We start from the raw sequence: 22,813 nt of genomic DNA, 5'->3' as shown, positions 1-22,813 counted from the left end.
CAAAACGTAAGCATTTGAAGGTGGTACAGCCCTAGACCGCTATATGAGGGTTGCCTCCTTCTTTTCAGTTACCATAGATAAATATTTAAGATAAATCTGTCTCTTAGAAGAATTTGACGCATCCTCCAGCAGTCGGGAATTGTCTTAGCCATGTTCTTGTGAAAGCTGAGGGAGAAGAAATGATAATTGACCGGATACCCATTTACACCCAGCAGAAAAATCGCCGGAATGTTTCTCAAAATCTGCGTACATAAAAATGATTTAACGATCTGACATTCTCTGAAAGCGTGCACGAAAGTTGCAGAGAACTCTACATGCTCTAAGTGAAAAAAATGTAGGGTTTTCTCTAAATATCATGTATTGCTTGTTTAAATATAAGAAATAAATTAGATTTGGAGAAAACCCAAAGCAGTTTCCTTTCCAATTGTACTCGAATGTTTTTTTTTTTTTTTTTTTTTTATATATGGTGTACTCAGCTGGAGCTGTATGACAGCTTCGTTGTCTGTGCTGGACCCCGTAGTGCTAATTTTTACCTCTACTTTTGCCAATATTTAGACGGAATAGGCTATGTTGCCCGCTTAAACACTATTTTGAATGAATATTGTGCAGAAGTAGTTTTATTAAATTGTTTTTGCTTCAGATTCCCTCCCGTAGTCATGTTTGTATAGTCATCCTTTAGTTCTGAGCAATCGGATTCTTGTTTACGCATGGAGAAGCGACATGAAAATATATGTTATTAATTAATGCATTTCTTGGAAATAACATACAGAGCTTTGTGGTAGTAGTCTATGTTGACAAATTGTAGCACAGATGTCATCTCCAAGCATCTTTTTACAATGATAGACAAAAAATGTTAATTATACAGAATGCGGTCGTATATCAAACGATAGCGATAGGGAGATCCTTTTTTCCCGAATGGAATGAAGGTTATAGAAGTGAAAAACATGAAATGTACTTCCATCTATACGCGAACAAGAACTATCTGAAGTGCCTCGTCATTGTACGTCATGTATTCTCTAGTATTTTAGTCGTTTATGCTACTAGTCTGAAACGTGATGTGTTAGGCGGCATCCACAAATTACGTAACGCTCTAGGGGGAGGGGGGAGTAGGCTACAGCGTTACGGCTCATACAAAAAATTGAAATTTTTCATACAAAAAGCGTTACGGAGGGGGGGGGAGGGGGTCAAGAATTTCCAAATTTAGCGTTACGTAATAAATGGATGCCGCCTTATACTATATGAATAAATTTCAAAATATGAATCAAGTGTTTGGTTTTAAACAGTCTTTATCGTACTGGAATGCTAATCAATACAATACTTTTCTAGGAGAGATGACTGTCTATGTTGCCATCTTGTAGTACCGAATCCAAGCTGTAGATAATTAATATGAGGAGAAGTATCAAATCTAAATGTACTGTAAATGTGTTTGGTGTGGTCATCGATGTGCTTTATGTTCGTCTTATTGTTATTGTTCTGAGGTCTTCTTAAAATGAGAATTCAACTGAATAATGTCTCAAGTTAGTTTACAGTTTGGATAGACAAAGTTATTGGTACAGTATTATTGGTACGGTATTATGAATATATAGGGGGCTGAAATGATATACAATATGTGTTCGCTAAGAATTAAAAATGTTACTTACCCCTTTCTTAGTATACCCACCAACGCATATGGATCGTTTTTACCTCAGTTTGATGGTAATTCGATCCGTGTCCGTGCTGATCTATGTGCTTCGGCTCCTAACACGACGTTTAATACATACGACAGACCACTTGCTCCCTCGTGATGGTGTTGTTGTTAGTTGATAGAGTAAAGTGGGGCAAAAGTTCGAGTGGGGTAAGAGTTTCTTTTTAAGATTTCTAGCTCAATTCAAAACAAATCTTATAAATGTCATGGTGGTTCAATTGCTATTCAAGTAAGAGACTTTCACTCCAAATATCATGAAAATCGATTGAGATTTGGAAAAGTTATGGCTATTTGTTTGCCTAAAATCCACATATTATCTTCAAATTTAGTTTAATTTGTCTGATCATGTGAAAACTGTCACCTAAATTTTACATTTCCACTTAGTTTTGCGAAAAACTGCTATTTTTGAGTATATTATAATTAACTCGGTTTTGAGCAATTTTTTGATGAAAATTTAGTGTGTATTTTTCGTCAAACTTAAGTTTACGGCTGGTGTAAGGTATGCCTGGCATGAAAGTATCGATATTTTGTGTTGTAGATAGCGAATTTTTGCCCCACACTTGATTCGAACTCTTGCCCCACCGGTGGGGCAAAAGTTCGAATAAGACAATCAATTTTGAAACTGTTATAACTAAAAATGAGTAAATATTTTGACACAAGTTTGTTCAGCAGAATTATAGCCAATATAATGAAGGTTCACTGTATGGTATTTGTTTTGTTTCAACTGCTATTGTTTTCCTGGAAACTTTGATTATACCACTAAGGTCGAACTTTTGCCCCACCTTACTATATACATGAAAAGAAAGAAAGAAAGTTATTAGTATTAGGAATAAACAGGATTTAGTGAGTTTTCATTTGATTACATTTGACTACATCGCTAATTATAGTCAACGACATCGGAAACTTTATGTGTTGACTGTTGATCTAGTTTTTCCTCAGTCCCGTTGGTCAGTATTGCTAAAGGTCCTTTTTAACATGGACAAGTTGAATATTTTAAGTTTACTACTTTTGTCATGTTGGTCAATAATGATTTTGATCAGTTTGTTTTATACATCTATTCATATTCAAATCTGGTCTCGTATGTTTTAATTTAGAATCGTCGTAAATACATTTCTATGTGTTAAAAACTATACTAGAAATAATAAAGAAATAGAAAGTCATTTTTTATTGTTCGGATCCACTTTTCGGTGACAAAATAAAGCTTCATCACGCCTAAGCCCTATCTATTTATTATAATTTTGCGAGAATGAAGTTGTTGTAGTTTTATGATACCAACATAATAAATGTGGTTTTTATTATGATTCTAATGAGAGAAGCATAACAAATTAACATATGTGTCACATTCTACTCGATGGATCCTCAGTCATTCTCCTCATTAGTCAATATTATAACCATTTAAACAAAATCTAACCTATCTGCATCAAAGCATGGCTACGGCTCCTGTTACCCCTATGCCTGGTAACAGGATCACCGTTGGATCACATCCGTAAGATTGATGCATCTATGCCAGATGGTTGATGACGCGGCATTAAACAAATATTTCCTGATGTGATACCACCACGACTGGACATGTCTTTGGTTCCCATATAAGTGCTAATGGGGTAAGCCCACCCATCGCGGCAAGATTACACGTCCTAGGGGAGGGAGATTTGGAGAAAACCCAAAGCAGTTTCCTTTCCAATTGTACTCGAATGTTTGTTAACAGAATATATTTATGTAAATGTCAGTCAAAACAGCAATAATTTTGAGTATTCAAAGTTTTTTTTGTCGAATTTAAGGAAACTAAATGGCAGGTCACTAAGTGGTATGGGAATCTTGCTCCATTCAAATATATCATATGATATTCCGATATATCGATATTTTGAATCAATATATCGGTGGTATCGATACTTTGTTTCGATAATCGTATCGAATTAGTATCGGAACGTCCCTAGTTCTACTATAACTAGGCTGTCATGGATAAGTGACGAACTTTGTAACTTTATCTAATAGTGATCGTAGAACAGATTGTTTGTAAGCGTTGCAAAAATGCTAAAATCTCGTAAATTTCTAATATTTGCATATAAATCCTCAAATGCACTGATTCCAACGAATATATCTTTGACATGAAGTGTCATACGAATACTCTTTAGTTTTGCATTCATTTTTCTTAACTGATTAACAGAAACTTCGCTGTTTCGTTTAATATGTTGTGGGTCTCGCACTATCAAAGTTACCCGCATTATTAAAGGTTATCCTGTTTTACGGTACATACTTATGTAAGACAGGTTAATTTTAAAATAAATAGTAATGCAATTTCTTTGGGCTCCTCAGATATTTTTTTTTGTATAAAAATAATTGATTCATAACAATACCTTATCTTTATCTATAACGTATCTATCCGGATACAAATCAGAATTTAATAAACTGTAAAAAGAACATTATATCTGGTGCCAAAATTAGTGGAAAAATTAATCTTTGTTTTTGTCAAAAATTCCGGTTTTCAATCAGATAACACAATATATTTTATTACATACACTGAGAAAACGGAACGTATGAGGTACATAAGAATTTCGTATGGAATAACGACATAAGAAGTATTTTGTTCTTCATTCGAGAATCTTATAACATTCCACAACAGACTTATGAAATAACACTCATTACATAGACAGATATAATTCCATAAGAAACTCTTTTTGGATATCAAACGCATTGATCATTGGCATTCATAAGACAATCTAATGGAGTACGATTTTCTTAACAATTTCATACGAAAATCTTATGAATTACGTGGAGAGATGCTAATAACAAAATATTCACGATTGAGATTCATAAGCGCGCATATGACAATGATTAGTAACACTTGTGAAAAACAGTCATCTTCCTATCAAAAACCACGTAAGATTTTCATACGAAATTCTTTTGGAATAAAGACATAAGAAGCATCTAATGAGACTCATAAGAAAAACTTGTGAACTTCCATCGATCATTGCGTTCATAATACAAATAGGTATAATATCATAAGATACTCTTATGAAGGATCATAGATATCAATTATGGAATTCTTTAGGACCATTATGTATTTCGAGAATCGTTCTTTGAATTAAGGAAAATAAAGATATTCATTAGATCTCTAATGATAACGACAAGAATTTCTTGTGAATATCGGACATTTTGTGTTTCATAAGAGTCTTATGAAAGAGAGAAAACCAGCCAAGAAATCAATTCACAAGCGTTCTCTTATGAATTTCGTACGCAATTTCTGGCTCAGTGTACGATTTTTTTTCTGTTCGGAACTTAAACCACTGCGACCAATATTTGATATATTGTGGTATATCCCGTGTCCTTTGTTTAGTGCATGTCGTATTACTTTGTCACTATCGAGAAGTGATAAAGTATTCGTTTTTTTACAGTTGCTATTCATAACTTGATCTCAGGAAAGGATTCTAATTAAAAGGTTCCGCTTTTCATACATACGATTGTCCTAAAGTTGATTTAATTATCATATTGGAATCACAGATCAAATATCAAAACTGTATTTGAATGCTATTTGATTGTTACAGGAAAATAAAATAGAATTACAGAAATGTTCCGATTTTGTCAGCCCTATGCTGCATTTAGGGTTGACGAAATCGGGAAAACAAGTTTCGACTGTTTTCAAGTTTTATTTTAGCTTAAGGACTTGGTTTTATGATTTTGACAATAAAAACATTAGGGGTATTCACTTAAATTAGCGTAAATTGAGATATTGGCGATGAAACATTTCAAATGAAATATTTCTTTTCTGGCTCCTGACGATAAAAAACAAAAAGTATATAATCTAGTTACCCAACAAAACTAACAAGCTTGTCTTCAGCTTGTTTATATAAATTACGAACTTTTATTCGATTCGTTTCAGCCGAGGTTCACCGTAGTTGACAATCCTTCGACTGTATTCTTCACGGTACTCAGAATTCCAACCAGTTCGTCAATGAAAACCGACCTTATGTACTGTTGCTACAAGAACTCTTTATTCAACTTATTATTGTCAAAATTGTTTCCATCGCTTTTAAATAATTTCTCTTAATCATTCAAGTGATCCCAAGAGAAATTTTGCATATGTTTTATAAACGAAAAAAAACGCAGTCTTTATACTCAAATATTCAATTCCACTACACTTCGATGGCAAGAAATGGTAGATGATGTGCCTTTTGTTCAGTATGGTTAAGACATAGGGACTGTCCATTAATTACCTAAGGAAACCTCGCCCATGATAATATAGAAATATAAAATGGAAAGTTATTAGCATGGTGCATAAGAAAATTCAAACTCCCATCCCCTCCTCCATAACCCCTTACGTGATAAATGAACAGCCCCAATATTGCTCAGGCTCAGACACAACAGTCTATTTTCGTTCCTCACTGTGACCATTTAATATCTGATAAAAACAAAATCTCTTTCATTCCAATCGATTGCAATCTACTCGTTCCATGTAGCTTTTCCTCAGTCTTTAAAAAAAAAACTTCTCCTATCTACCTATGGACAACACTCATCTACATTTTCCAATTGTTTTTCATGATTTGTTGTGTGTTTGTAAATAACGTACTAACGTTGCTATGATGACCGACGCATTCTTGGATTGGTTGACTGTTGAATCTCAGCGGCTTGAAATATTTCCTACGCAGATTACGCAATTTTGTGAAACATTTGAGATAACCAGTTTATCACAATATACGCAGGGATTTACGCAGTTAAGTGAATACCCCTATTGTTTTTTTTTTACATCAACTTTCTATGTACCACAATCCAAGGTAACATTGATAAGTTTCTTGAATAATCATTAAGAATTTCAAATTTCAAAATCTCGGTCTTTAGATGATTGTATAGACGTGGTCAAGGTCATAATTGACCTTATGCACCCAATATTTCCAGTATAGACGTGCTATAGTCTTAATGAAATAAATATAAAAGGCTGACAAAATCGGGAAAAAAGCTGCTCTGTTTCTGTTCGGGATGAACCACTGCGACCAGTTTTCTTTGATCTTTTGTGGTATACCCGTGTCCTATGTTTAGTGCATGTCGTTCTACTCCATTACTATTGAGAAATAATGAAGTAGTCGTTTTTTATACAATTATCATTCTTTACCATTTTTCATAGAGCCGCTTTAGAAAAAGATACCGCTATTTATACCTTTTGGAGAAAACAGTTTGTCACCATTAAACTCTCAAAAGCGCGCCCTTTAATCAGGTTCGGCCACTAAGCTGGTTGAATGATACTGAAGTGGTGAACTCGCCAAGGGCGAAAAGCCACTCTAATAAAGATAAATAATAATAATGATACTGATTTTGAGCATGCATCGGTACTCTAGCGTATCAAATTATTGCTTCTACTTATAAGTTTCAAAATTGTTTGGTAACTGTGAACAGGTTTCATCGCATTAGACATTAAGATTCCTTGAAACAAGAAGTTTAATTTAGAAGGTAGGAAGTCTGCTACTCCACTGATTCGGAATCGTTTACCTTCTAGATATCGGAAGATAAACACTTGAACTCGGAAAGAACTTGTCTCATGAATTGAAACCAGCCTCAGATGCTGATTGAGAGAATTTTTCAACTTCGACCTGCTCATCATCTAGGACAAATAGGTGGGTCTTAGTGGCTTGTTACTTTTTTATATACTCTTCCGACCGTAACTAATAAGTATTAACAAGGACAGCTACTACAAGAGTACAATATGGTAGATCTTACCTCGTAACGCACCTCGAAAATGTGATCTACCCGCGTTACGGGACATGGATGCTGAAGGATGCTAAAATCGGGTCAGAAAGGGTGCTAAAATCGGGGGTAGATAAAATCAGGGGTAGACAAAACTTAAAGTGAATATTTATTTATTTTTTGATGTAAGGATTAGCCCAGCGAGAATAAAATTCCCTGAAGTAAATTTATAAAATATTCAGTTGCATAAAGTGGTTCGAATTTATGAAAGAACATTAAACTTTAAGCACAGTTACAATTTTCACGTGCAGCCTCTAAACGCTTACCCAACGGAATTCTTACTACTTACCCGTTCTCTGTAACAGCGTTATCGTGCGAACGCTTCAGTGTCGCCACCTGTTTTCTCAGTGTATCGGTTTCCGTAGCCACGCTGCGCAGGTTGCTGTCTTTCTGGAAGTTATCCACACTGGCGTTCCTGGGAGGGAGCCGAATGAGACAAAGTAAAATAGATGAAAAAACCGAATTTAGTACTATTGACTGTTCAACGATAAACTTGCGACGATCGACGCGCCACCATATTTCATATAACGGAGGCTATTAGAACTAACTTGGAGGTGATGATTTGGAGGTTATTTGGCAAGTTGGAGGTTAAAATCACCTCCAAACACTAGCGATTTTGCGGTGGGATGTTGACGTTTGATCACGAATACCATTTAATTCCACTAGAGTTTGTATCCTTTGACAGATACGCGTATTTCGACCTCAACTGTAAGGCCGTCTTCAGTGTCGTGTACTAGACTCGTTATTAATTAACAGTCAATTGTACACAACTAGATATTTTATAATGCGATGGATTTTTCTTTACAAATTTCCCATACATCGTGCTCTCCATAACTCGACGCTAGTAGATGTCGAGTGTAAGTAAGGTAACTGTCTCTCCATAAGGCGAACTCGCCAAGGGCGAAAAGACACTCAAAGCCACTTGAAAAAAAATCTTCGTGTTCGGCAAATCTCTGACTACTTCTAGTTTTAATGTAACATAATTTGTGTACCATCCCGTACACAAATTATGTCACGTTAAATTTTAACATTTTCGAACATTCTACCCCCCCCCCCCCCCCAAAAATTTTGTAAGGCTTGTCAAGCTTGGCTTTGCTCCAAGTACTCCTAGGAGTATGACATAATTTGTACATGACCCTTTATTATAATTTGCAGGTCATAATTCAAGCGTGTGCTAGAATAAGGGCGTAAGTCGCATGATCGATTTCTCTTCATCGATGCTCTCTTCTGTGAATGAAGGTGACAAGATGCGGGTTTGTCAGCATTTTTTCACTTCAGGACGCTAGACAGCGTTGCATTATTGCGTCCTGAGGTGAAAAAAATGCTGACAAACCCGCATCTTGTCACCTTTATTCACAGAAGAGAGGATCGATGAAGAGAAATCGATCATGCGACTTACGCCCTTATTCTAGCACACGCTTGAATTGATTCATGAGGCTTTCCATAGCCTAATTGTAACGTCCGCGGGCTACAAAGCAAATCCATACTGAAGGTGTCTGGGTTCGATTCCCGGTCGGTCCAGGATCTTTTCGTAAAGGAAATTTCCTTGACTTCCCTGGGCATTGAGCAAATTTGACATAGAAAGGAAATGCAAGAATACCGCCACCCAGGCTACCGAAAACACTCGAATAGATAGATGGTACCCTGAGATTCAGTTAGACGAACATTTTTTTTAGATTGATGAGTTTGTTCTAGTTGGAATACAGTAATTTCTCGATTATTCACGGAGTCAAAAAAAATGGCGTGATATAATAAAAATGTACTTTTCTGCCATATAATTTTCATCAAAGTTTAAGCTTTGAATTGCAGAAATAAAACTAATGAAATGAAAAGCAAGTAAGGCATGGGCCAAATGAATAAATGTTTATTGTTTGGGGTTGTTTTTCAATGTAAAATGTATGAATTTCATATTATTATTGAGGCGTGACAAAATCGAACAGAAAACCGTGCTAAAATCAAGAGTGAAATAATGAAGCGTTATTAAAACGAGCAGTGATAAAATCGAGAAACTACTGTATTACATTTATTCAATTTAAACCTAGAAAAGGTTACGAGCGTTTCCTTAAGTAAATTAAAGGATTATTAGCTATAATATAACAACACTTATAATGACGTGGCCAGGTGTGTGAAAATAGACGAGCCGACATTATTGTAGATCCTGGCGAAATTATTAATAACAATATTATTATTTCTTCAAAATTTAAGCCACATTTTGTGCACGTGTTCATGCTATGATATTAAATGCTACAGTTATTAAGGTGAAGATGAATCGAAGTCAAACATCACATTTTCAAGAGAACAAATATGGAAACGGGTGTTCGTTTGAGCTGAAAACTTAATCGATTGGTACTCATCAGCTAGTGACCAATCGATCAAGTTTTCAACTTAAACGGATGTTTGGTTCTCCAGTTTTGTGCTCTTGAAAATTTGAGGTTTGGCTTCGATTCATCTTCACCTCAAGGATTAACAGAGATGTTCCTCGATATCATTACTCATAGACCACTTAACTTCCTCAGAATCAATTCAACCTTCCTCACTACTCACTATCAGTACCTATGTATCAATTTCCATACACAAAACAAGTAGATCAATGACCCCCCACTGACAAGTGCCACCGATCACCGTTGAGCGTCGTTAACATCGCAGAAGGTCAATGTCGTCAACTAAACGGATGAAGAAACCCACAATTGCGTAAGCCACTACCGGTTGACTTAACCGCAAAACTAAATCTGCACGTCTCGCTGCTCATAAAGAGTTTGACAACGACACGTCATTGACATTGGCGATGTGACCGCGAGGACCACGCGGAATTAGTCAGTTGACGCGGTGCGATGTGGTCGTATGTGGGGGACATTCAAGCATACAAGTTCATCAAGCGAAAACTGACGCAGAAACAGTAAGTACAGCGGAAATAGTTGCACGATCATGCGAGAAGCGTAACAGACAAGAAACCGCTGATTTTGCGATAATAGTTTCATGGTGCGGTTGTCAACATACAGACAATTTTGCACGACTCAATTCACGATTTAATTTTCACTGGAATCACAGAGATAAAAAAAATAACACTTGATGTTGATACGTCGGACGATAACAGATAACCGATAAGGTAGTTAATATATTATGAAACGGGTGATGTGCGTACACATCTTGGACAATAATATAGTACAGTCAAACCTCAATGAGTCGATATCCGAAGTGACCATTGACTCATGGAAATATCGAGTAATTGAACATAAATGCTATGGTAACTTGTTTGAAAGTCACCATGAAAATTTGAGTATGACATGGTTCCATTAGTTTTTTTTTTGTTTTATTTTGTTTTATTGATGTACAAGGGGGTCAGGGGCCAAGTCTCCAGCATAAGTTTGAAAACTCATACCGTCCATAATACACCGGGGGAATTGGAGTTTGGGAAGTAGGCAACGCAACATCTTTGACCAGAAGGTTCTTTAAGTTTTGCTTTTACTCTAGACTTCCCCTACACGTATGAATGATGCAAGGTCGAAAGAACATGAATCAGTCATACATGTAACGGTAGTGAAGTGTTTTGCCTAAGGATATGTGAAAGGAGGGATTTTGTGTGGTGTTTTGTAAATCGCTCTGTGGAACAAATTTGTTATTAGTTAAATAATAAGTTCATTTGATTTACCTTTCAATTAGTATTCAATGATTACAGAAACTTTATACTTAACAAAGGCGTGGAGTGCAGCGAGCTTGGTGGGCGGATCAAGTGCGTATCGATTTGGCGAGTGTGGGACAGAACCGAGGATGGAAAGCTGCGATCGCAAACCGAAGTTTTCTCGGCCATTACGCTGCCATGATAAGAGATGCCTTTCCTCTCCGTTGAATTATTCCTCGAAGCGGGTTAGATATGAAAACAAGGATAAAGAGAGAAGGAATGTTAGTGATTGTTACATGCTTTATAGCAGTATTGGCCTACATTGAAGTCATACAAAATTTCGCTCTTTGGATTCCCACGATAACAATCTCTGAAACTAATGATAAACAACAAAAAATGAATCCGAAAGAGCGAGAACCTTGATGTTTCAATGTATGACAATCCAGCTTTATTGCATGTGAGAAGTTCTTGGTGATATTCTCACAACGGCCATTCAGAATGGTTCGACGGATGAGATAAAAGATCATTATGATATAATTAACGCAAAGACATGTTAGTAAGCTCAAACGATTATTGTATTTGCAACTGTTAATTTTAATAGTTAAGTTAAGGGTCGGTTATTGCATATAACTTTATAGATAAGCAGAAGAAAAGCACAAACGCGAAGTAATGACCTTCCATCCCATCTTCAAGTGCTCCCCACAAGCACAACACTTCATTCTGGCACTTTAGAACGTCCATGTTGTAACTTGTTCACACAAGAAATCTGCCTCGACCGAGTTGGCAGAACGCGCCCGTACCCCTTTCTGAACCAAAGGACAGGGAGTATGACATGGTTCCATTAGTCGATATCGAATTATGAAACTCGACTCATGGAGGTTTCAGTATATTTCGCCTATTATTAGACGGCTAAAAGTCTCACCTACACAGTTAAAAATAATGAAGATTACACGTCATGTAAACTTCATTTATGCGATGTAAACATTACGTCATGTAAATTTAAGTCTGAAATCATGTAAAAATGTGTTATATGTCATGTAACCACACAGAATCCTGTTGGATTACATGACATATAATTGAAGTTTACATGACATACCATGTAAATATCCATGATATTCCACGCTCCAACTATGTGCATTATATGTCTCAGAAATTTACACGTTTCGTTCGAACTGTGTATTGTTGAACAGTCCGGCATGTTCGACAATTAGCAAACATACTGGCCGTCAACAATTGGCGAAATACTCTATTTGATTTTGCCGCAAGCTAGTAAAATATATTGACCTGACTCAATATATCAAATACTTTGTTATCTAGAAATAAATAACACAATTCAACATTTTCGTGGTCATCTAATGTAAACAAAATTCTAACTGCAGTTTCTGGAAGTACACATCCATACTAGCAAAGCTCTATTTGAGTTTTGATAGATAAGTTCAAAATTTGAAATTACGACTGTATCTCATGAACTCTTGAGATTCCTCATTTCGTACAAAAAGGTCGGGGCATTTCGTAGAAAAAGGCCTTAACTTTTGAGAACATGCAGTGTTTTAGTACATACATTCAGATAAAAGACATTTTTGTGTCATGATTTCGACATTTTTTGTCTTATTTTGGTTCGAATGCTCTTTCGATGGAAAACCGTTTTGCATTCCTGTCTACGTCATGACTTCGAACGAATAGGATTCGATCGAAAGTTGGATACGCCTTTAACAAGAATGAAGATCTCATTGTTCCTGAAAAGTTTCTGTACGAATTCCTTCATAGATTCGACTGCAAATCCCCCATCAAGTAGTATTACATATAAAAATAAAAACATACAATCTTTGTATAATATTTTGAGTCATCGATCTTTAGAGCAATTTGTATGTCAAATCGATTATTCTAAAAAAGAAAAAAAAACGTTTCACACCGACTTCAGCCTAATTTAAAAAAGTATTTCGACTCTGAAAAGTGAAAATAATGGCTTATCGATGCATCGTATTCTGCTGACAAAATTCTACACAATCCACTCTAAACCTACTCATTATTCAGTTTATAAACGTTAAATTTCGGATTTTACAAAACGATAGTAGGATATTCAACTTTCGAAACCCAAGCATTACTTACACAGCTCCATTACATGCAGTGACAAAGCGCCGTAAGCACAAATCAAAACAAAACTCTATTGTTTTTTCTCACACTGGTGCAAAAACGTCATAGGTAATTGAATAGAACAATAGATTTCAAAAAGTAATCGAGAAATGCTGAACGTAGCTGACTTTAGACAACGGACACAAACAAAAAACCTTATACCAGTTAAAATTGTTTCGTCAAACTACAATTGAACCCACATTCCTCCGTACGATTAATCCACAGACAATCAGACGTCATACTCTCGTCGATTACCATCGAACACCTTTTTAACATGTTCTCCCGACTATGAATTTGATTGCAATTTGCTCTAAATGTTATGTTTGTTTATCGCTGATCAAACGATTGAAGAAGGCCACGACATAGGGTACGCCCTGATTTATTTTCCCACAAATAAACCCGTTTAAATCAAAAGATCAACTCAACTCGCAAGTAACACAACCGTTACAACACGTTTCACGTAGAAATTGAAGCCGTCAGAAATTTTGCAAATGTAAACAAAAACTATTTTAAATTTTTAGTGAACGGATTGATTATACTGTGCGCGAGCATATTAGCCAACAATTTCTTTGACTTAGCCTCCAATTAAATGAAAACGCCAAAAATCCAAAATATATATTTTGCGGGTCCAAAATAGCAAAAAAACAGTGATTCATTATTGAAATACTATTGACGTGTTTTGGACTATAGATGATCGCATGAGCTTTTTTATTTCACAGAGAAAACTTTTCTTCACATTTTGGCATGTTCATTGACTTGGTTACGTAGTGGAAATAATTAATTTGTACTAAAACTCAAAATCACTTCCTTAGGGGGTCCAAAATACGACCGTTACCCTACCAGGGTGTCTTCCTTCCTTGGTATTTCCAGGTTTTTTCCCAGGTTTCACAAAAAAATATCCAGGTTCAAGAAAAACTTTAATTTCATACGTTTTAAACAAACTATTGACTATTTGTACACTTATAGGGTAAGTGTTCCCTTAGTTGTGGGTGTTCCTATAGTTGCGGTAGTGCTGTTTTCACTGCTTGTATTACATTAGCCACAGAACCGACACTGCCAATCGACGTATTGGCTTGTTGATACACGGAATAGTTGAAAAGAGCGTTCAAATTGCTTTAAAACTGATGAAATATCACTAAAATTGCTAAAACTGTTCTTGCTTGTACCAATAGTTGCGGTAAAGTGTTCCTATAGTGGAGGATCCCATAAGAAAACCACGGATACCGCAACTATAGGAACACAAATTAAAAATATACCGCAACTAAAGGAACAGTATACCAATAGTGGAGGTATTATTTTTCACTGACATGCCGTGGATTACTGCGATGAAATCATTTTTCTCATTAAGTCAATGGTCGTTACTTCCCGTTACAACATTAACATGTACATTAATTGCGCTTCTTGAATTTAGGCGGTTAAATGAACTTCAATAGTGCTTAGTACCTCCACTATTGGTACATGTACCCTAAACATTATTTGAAGCATGCTGGTACTTTCTGTTACAGTTACTTATGTAATTTGTTAGGTCACCCTTGATGAAGAATGATATTCAGGAAGACTCTCTCTTGAAGAACTTTTAGAAGATTTCCAAGATTAATACTAAGATAATTGATAAAAAATCATAATATCTCGCAGGATATTGTGCAGTATCTCCTGGAAAACAGGAAAAAAGGATTTTTTTGAGAAATTCGTTGAAAAATGTTTGGATGACCTCCAGTAATCCTTGGATGAAATGCTGGGAAAATTCGTAGAAAAAAAAAACTTAATAATGCTGTATTTCAAGAATGTAAGAAATTCTTTGAAATGTTCTTAATAGATTCACTCGAATAACCTATCGAGGAACTTTTGGAGCTATTTTTTGGAATAACTGTAGGGAAAGTGTACCAGTTATGGCCATAGTGGTTCCCTATTTGGCCATACGGGATGTTTCGATAACTTTCACATTTTAAATCTTTTTGAATAATCCGGGGATAATGCCGTATGGCGAAATAGGGAACCACTATGTCCATAACTGGTACACCTACCCTAGATGAAATGGCGATGAAATTTTTGTCGGGTTTTCTGGGAAGACATTCTGTGGGAAACTTTGGATATTTCTTAGAGTAACAACTGTATAATTTGATTGAAAAGTTAACGAAAAATATCTGGAGGAAATCCTAAGATAGTATTTGTTCAAAGTATTCCATGAGAAAATTACTAGAGGTAGTAACGTTGAAATGCTCAAGGACTTTCTAAGGAAAATTCTGAAGGAATTGCTGTAAGCATCTTATGAAAAATTGCTGAAGGAATTGGTAGAGGAATTTCTTGAAGAAATCTCGATAAAATCTCTGGAGAAACCACAAGGATAATTCTTCAAGCTGACCTCGAGAAATATGAGAAAAAAAATACATCTCAATTATTTGCAAGCAAGATAAGGAGAAAAAGAGACTCTAGAGACTATTTTGGGTAAGATAGAAACTTCAGACACTTTTTATCAAAAATAGAGACTTTTTAGACTTGCATAAAAATGGTATCTAAAAAGAAACTTGCTACTAGCCTTAAATATGTTAATTCTTTACTGAATAAATATGAAAACATTAAAGACGCCAATCATGTTTTGGTAAACTAAATTTCATACTCGAAAGGATCATCACTGAACATATAGTGTTTTGAGAGCCGATTTTTTTTTTTCGAATAAAGAGTTTTCTGGCAAACTATGGTAGCTCTGGACTCTGACGCAAAAATCCTTTGTCGAGAATATATTTTATCATGAATTACTACCTTAAAATAATTTCCCTAATTGTGATCGAAATTCCGTGAGAATTCCAGGTTTTTCCAGGTTGAATAAAATTCCCTGACAATTCCAGGTTTTCTAGGTTTTTTCAGGTAGTAGACACCCTGCCTACACTGCTTAAAAAATACACAAAATCGGGCTCATATGGACCAACACATTTGTGTGTAATTTTCACATTTGCTGAAAAATCGGTTTTGTGCTGATTTCATGTCACATTGCGATGCTTCATATTACGAATCATATTCATGCAAAAGAAATCGACAAAGGAGAAGTTTTTCAGAATGTGTTGTAATTACACACATGATGTGTTGGTCCACAAGAGGTCGATTTAAACAATCATCAACTCAATTTTGTGTTAACGGATCTATCAGTGAACTAACGGAAACATTCTTTGAAAAGAGAATAGGTTTGGTTTAGGAAAAAAAAAGCAATGAAGAAGAAAAATATTTGATTGTGTCAATAGTTGGTTAGCTAATCTTTAGTTCAAGAGGCTACTTTCTTTTCAGTAATCTTTAGAGATAGGTGGGGCAAATATTTCTTTTTAATTTTTCCAGCTCTATTCAAAACAATTATAAACTAGTGGTCACGACAAACTTCGTCTTGCCATCAAGTAGACTATTTAAAAACGCTATGAATCGTTCCATATAAAATGACAGCTCCGTTCACGTTCGTTTTTCCAAATTTCCCGGTGAATATCCTGGGATTTTTATACACAGAAACACGTCGGAACCCTTGATAAACAAAACGAGAAAGAATCATTTAAATCCGTTAACCCATTCGTAATCCATTTCGTGACATACAAACACCATTTCATTTTTATTTATATAGAAGAAGAATGCTACTTTAAAAGGAGGCTTTCAATACAAATTTTCTAGAAATCGATTGAGGTAGGAAAAAATATGACTATTGTTGGTCTTAAACGTAATTTTCTTAAACGTCTATTTTTTTGATCGAACTTTCATTCAACTTTTTTTTCATATAGGGGCGTAGCAAGGACTATCGTAAGAATAATTTTTTGATGATGATTTTAGATGTATAGTTTTTGCATAATTATTGGAACAAAGTATCGATATTTTGTTCACAGTCAGCGAGTGTTTGCCCCACCGTTAATACAAAAGTTCATTTAAGACAATCAAATGTAAAATTTTTGTAACTTAAAATATGTAGACATTTTAACACACAGCTAAAAATATGTTTGTTGTATATTTCAGCTTATTTTCTTGCACATATTTGGAGCATCAAAATAAACTGACATGTCAACGACAAATCGCTTATTTTCGAATCGAATGCACTTTGAATTTTCACGATCATGTAACATTCAAGCATATTTAGTTGAAAATTAAACGTGATTCTGTAACAATAGATGAATTTGATTTACTTTTAACATATTCTTCTGTTTACGCTACATAGAAATTTAAATATTTTTATCTGTGCAAGTTTGTTCAACAAAATTGTAATCAATTTTGATAAAGGTCCTGTGTGCTATTTGTTTAATTTCAAGTAATATAGTTTTTTTCTGGAAATATTGAATTCTTCGAGGATCGATCTTTTGTCCCATTTTACTCTATGCATGCGCCAACTCCTCTACCTAGTAACGACAATTGACCCTCTAACACGGAAACCCATTGCAATCCAATCGATATGCTCAATAATGTAACCTATGCATACATCTTACAGCATCGATGAACTAGCTTCCGATCACTCACTGTTAAATCATCGTTAATAAGCTCATATCCGACATGAATGATTTATGTGGTCTGTTAGTCTACATTAGTAACTGTACAAAAGAGCATCAAAGTATTGTATCAAACGAGAAGTGAAAGAATCAAACGTAAAATCGAATTTAACCACTAAATTGAACCGCCCTACCCTTCAGTCCTCCCAGCTTCACTGAAGACCTCAACGATCCACAAGTGACGAGCTCGATGTCCGTCGACTAACCCACCGTACCTATACGAGAAAACCCAATAGCCGATTAAAATTTACATGTTACGCAGGCTTGCATCATTTGAAATCGGTGCCAACAACAACATCTACCGACTGCAATCGGCGAACTAGCAGAAGTAGCGAGTTTCTATCATCGATTTCAAGGTTTCGTTTCCGACTCAAAACGTAAACTAACCAAAATGATCATGTTTTACCGGTGCCAATGAAATAACTTAATTCACCAATTTTAACGATACGGCTATAGCATTTTAACCGCCACCCTCCACCTAGACATTCAGGCTTCAAAGACAAATTCCAACATACACACAATCATTCTGCTGCATACCGCAACAGCATTGGCGTTAATGAGGGGGGGGCCTGGCCACCCTCAAACACTTTTTGAAAAGAAATGACGAAATAGTTAAACTGAAATGTTGAATATAAAAAAAATCTGGATCATCATTGTTTGACAGATATTGTACACCTATGTAGTTTTAAAATGTCTAATAGGGTAGGTGTACCAGTATTCGCCTATTGGATACTGCCAATGGGTTAAACGAAAGCTTTCAATCCATGTTAAAAAGGAAAAATTATGAGCACTTGTCAAAACCAGTGCTGTTAAATGTCAATTTTTTGGAGAAAATCAAATGCTTATAGCATTTTTCCGTGCGAAATATATCACCAGCAAATATTACTAACCGATAGTAACATGGAAAAAGTCACTGGGAAAAACATTTTCCGGAGACTATTTCCACAGGGAAGGATGATATTAGCAACATTCAATTGTCAAAGTCACGTGATATTCATGACATTTAACAGCTCTGGTCAGAATCATTGTTTTCGTAAGTGTTGAAAATTGGGGTGCCGAAAATTGGAACACTTGCATCTGTGTTCGCTACGCTTTTAATTTCGGTTCCTGAATTCACCACCTACGTTGATTTCTTATAAAGGGTGGCGAATCTGGAACACCATGACGAAATAAGGTGCAAAGGAGCAAAAACATTAAGCAAAAACTTTTTTTTTTTCTATTATTTTCTCACCAAATTTTAAGGTTCCTGAAAATGTTTCCATATCATTTTAAGGCGTGCCGTGCCGAATACGATATATAATCCGGGGATGGTGAATACTGGTACTATGACGAATACCGGTATACCTTCCCAAATTCCCCAAGGTTTTTTTGTCCTTCATGTGCTCGATGTTGAAATTCACCGAAGCACAAAATTATCAGAATTCATTTGTCTCAATGTTAGTAAGAAAATAAAGGCCTTTAATTTATTAAATGTATTTACAAATATTAAATTTATTTAGATTTTTAGTTTTATACTATGATTTAAAATTAAATACGAATCATTTTTATTACTGGAAAATGGTTGAGTTTAATAATTATACACAATTTATATCAATTCTGTTCAGAGATTTGTTTCAAATGAACTGTCTTTTTCATTTGAGAGCGTTTCCAAATATTCTAAAATTTCTCTCGATTCAGATTCTTTTTTATCAAGTCTTACTTGCATTCTAGTTTCCTGGTTAAAATCCGTAAGTTTGAAAAAATAATTCATTTGTTTTTCAGTAAATATGTATTGATCAGCCGTACATTTTTAAAAGTCTTGCTGAATAGCTGATCGTATACCGCGACGGCTATCTGGGTATTTGGATTTGGATATATTTATGAAACAAGCATAGGAAAGTTATGGAAATCCTTAGAAATCTACCACCTTCAATGCGAACGTGCCGTGCAACACCTACGCCTATGCACACCAGTGTGCATAGGACCATTATGCAATTTTAAAAGTGTTGGATGTTTTTATTACTCGCAAGGACATTTTCGTGTACGTCCATGACCAAGGCAACTAGCTGCCGAGAGCAATTTTCCAATTGAATTTCCATCGGAAAGAACTTCTCATGGCGGCGCGGTCTCTGTCTGAGATCATCAATGGCTAATGGCAGAAACAATCTCACACAGGTAAACGATCTCTCCGGTACACCACGCGGTTGATCGAGTGTTTACCTTTAGGTGGCTGGCTCTCTTTTCCAACTCTTCGTTCTCCGATATGAACGAGTTTGGCGAACCTTCTTCTGCCTCTATGGCGTCGATATACCCAACAGAGCAATTTAGTCTCTCTGGGTCGGTCGTCGCGTTAACACTTTTTCGATGGGTGCGATCAGCGCGTAGAATATCTTGAAAAGTTTGTTCTCAAGGTTATTAGTCGAAGGTGAAAAATGAATGAATTATAAATTATCGGCGGAAGTGAATACTGATGGTTGATGTACTAATTATAAATTTCCGTTGCAAACCAGTTAATTCAGAATTGTTATCATAGTTGATCGATGGGATCCTAAAACTGGTTTTCTTTGTTCTATCGCTTGCATTTCCTTGAAGAAACCGTGAGAGTGAGTGTGCATGTTTCCTTTCATTCCTAGTGCCAGAAATCGACGCCCGGATAAAGAACACTACCGATTTTTTAAAGAAGACAAGGCATGGTGGCCGTGAATCGTTGTATGCACTTGTGCGGCAGTAGTGCGGAAGCATCTGGATGATGGTTTTATGACTTGTGTTGGAGAAGAACGCAAGTCCGGCATCGCGATAGAATATCAAACCCCAGTCATCGCTGAGAACTGCACGCAGCAACCTGCACTCCGATCGGAGATTGCAAATTCTTTTCTTCTGGATAATTGATGTTTATTTCAAGTGGTAGGTATCTTGATGATGTACAGATGCATCGAGAATCAAATCAGGGAAATAATTGAAATGGAACTTCCTCAACCTCAATGTAAATGGGTTTTAATTATTCTGCTTTAGGATTGTACATCGCTTCTACAATATTGAGCATCCGTTCACCTTGGTTTATGAATCAATTAAACAATGAAGCTCTCCATGATGATCTTGGAAGAACAATACCTGAGAAGCAAATTCAGTATTTTGAATAAAACCTCCCCCTGAGCAACATCATCGAAAGATACAATTGGATAAAGTTCCCATAGTTATTGATATTCATTTAGGATTATGCTTAATTGGAACATAATTATATTTTAGCTATTAAGCTCTTAAAACTGTTAGAGTACGTAAGCAACATCAGGCCGACCTTTTTGAACCGCGGAACAAAATTCTCGCTTACTTCTTACTGGACTCACATTTTATTTAACAATGATACGATGTAGAGAAGATCCACCTCTGTCTCTCAGTGGTGATAGTTTTAACTCGGTCAATTCATTTGCTTAAAAACAACGAGCTACACACTCAGTTACCAATGGCTTTTAGGGCGAGATCATAAATTATGCGAGAATTGTATGGCGGGCAGATTTTTCAGGGCTCAAAATATTTTTCAAAAATCGTTCAAAAGTCAATCAGTGTCATTGATAACGGAATTTTCAAAAGCAGTTAAGAAAATTTACAGGAAAATGTGTTCACTGTATTCTATTCTCCAACCGAAACACAGTGAACTCATTTTCATCGAATAATTTTCAGTTTTGAACAGAAAAACTGCTTTTGAAGTTCCGATTATTACGATGACGGAGCGTTGAACGTCAAAAGATTCGTTTGGAGAATTCGAAGAAAATAAAATTACTTCTGGACATCCTTTTCTGGAACTTAAGTCAAGATATCATCAGAATCTATCAAATCTTGATAATGTGAGAATAATGTCTAGGTAGTCTATATGAACAAAAATAAAATGGTATTTGTTTGTAACGAAATGGCTTGAGAACGGTTTAATTATTTTTAACAATTCTTCCACAGAATGGTGAAGGACTGCGACGTGTTCGTGTGGACTAAAATAATTGGAAAACTTCTGAGAAAATGGGAATGAACAGTACATTTTAAAAGGGGGTTTTGCATAGCATAGTGCATAGCCTACTATAGTGAAACCCCCATGAGCCGATGTTCCATGGCTCGATATCGACTCATGGAACCATACTGGGAACAAAATTTCATGGTTACTATGATGGTCCCTTCAAACAGCTTTCCAAAAGATTGCTGTTCCATGACTCGATATTTCCATGACTCGATATTTCCATGACTCGATGGTCCCTTCAATATCGACTCATGGAGGTTTCACTGTACATGACAATATAGCGTTTTCCGGAACTAGTTTTATAATAATGCTACCCAAAATTGAGTTCAAATTCTTACTACTTCCAGAATCTTACTACGTATAGTCTTCTAAAACTTCTGCCTAGTTTGCAGATTTTGAGTTCTGTTAAATTTTTGTTAAGGATTTTAAGAGAAATCTGTTCAAGGTTCTGTGAGAATTATGGCAAGGATTCGATCACAAGAATTTCAAAATCGTGTTCTAGAATTTCAAAAAAATCATCGTAAATTATTTTTAAATCATACTTTGAATTCTATCAGAAATCCGCCAAAGCTTCAAAAAAGACCCTGTCTAAGATTGCGATTATTCTGATTCGCTGTTTGCAAATAATCTAAGCTGGGTTTTGGTTACACAGCGTAACAAAAATAACATTTTTGAATGTCTCAAGGATCAAATTATGTGTCTCTAGTAGATCTGATGCAGTTCTCAGAAATGCTCCACCACGTCACAATTTTAAGCTCCAGGTCGCCAAAGTTGTATAAAACCCTGGTTCCATTGGTTGTTACATGAGATTTAAAGTATGATTTATCAAACTTTTTCGAATCCACCAGCATGCAAAATAGGACTTAGACTTTCAATTTAGTTGAAATTGTAGTTTAAATTTTGATTGAATAGATTTTTTAACGTGCTTGATAGAGGCTAATTCTTTGTTTCTCTCAGGGTAAGTGATCCATTAGTTGTGGGTGGTCCTATAGTTGCGGTAGTGTCATTTTCACTAATTTTATTACATTATCCACAGAACCGATACTGCTAATCGACGTATTAGCTAATTGATAAACGGAATAGTTAAAAAGAGCCTTTAAAACTGATGAAATATCCCTAAAATTACTAAAACTAAAAATAGTTGCAGTAAAGTG

At 35.6% G+C, this 22,813-nt stretch overlaps 2 protein-coding genes across 10 annotated transcripts in view; one reads left to right on the top strand and one right to left on the bottom strand.

Annotated features, from left to right (window-relative positions):
• The window catches only part of LOC5567881 (centrosomal protein of 135 kDa), a 116,179-nt gene that overhangs the window by 11,170 nt on the left and 82,196 nt on the right, over positions 1–22,813 (bottom strand). For all 5 annotated transcript variants that reach the window (XM_021854976.1, XM_021854975.1, XM_021854977.1 and 2 more), the window contains exon 6: positions 7,707–7,832. In XM_021854976.1, coding sequence (XP_021710668.1) covers positions 7,707–7,832 — 126 coding nt within the window. The remainder of the gene's footprint in view (positions 1–7,706; positions 7,833–22,813) is intronic.
• LOC5567882 overlaps positions 19,973–22,813 on the top strand; it is a 42,340-nt gene continuing 39,499 nt past the window's right edge. For 2 of the 5 annotated variants that reach the window (XM_021854980.1, XM_021854981.1), the window contains exon 1: positions 19,973–20,560. The gene's annotated coding sequence lies outside the window, so the exon portion shown is untranslated. The remainder of the gene's footprint in view (positions 20,561–22,813) is intronic. The other 3 variants (XR_002502664.1, XM_021854979.1, XR_002502665.1) reach the window with 2 other exon arrangements.

This window comes from Aedes aegypti, chromosome 3 (assembly GCF_002204515.2).
Source record: "Aedes aegypti strain LVP_AGWG chromosome 3, AaegL5.0 Primary Assembly, whole genome shotgun sequence".
In the NCBI taxonomy this organism is placed as follows: domain Eukaryota; kingdom Metazoa; phylum Arthropoda; class Insecta; order Diptera; family Culicidae; genus Aedes; species Aedes aegypti.
This window is presented reverse-complemented; position numbering and strand designations above follow the sequence as displayed.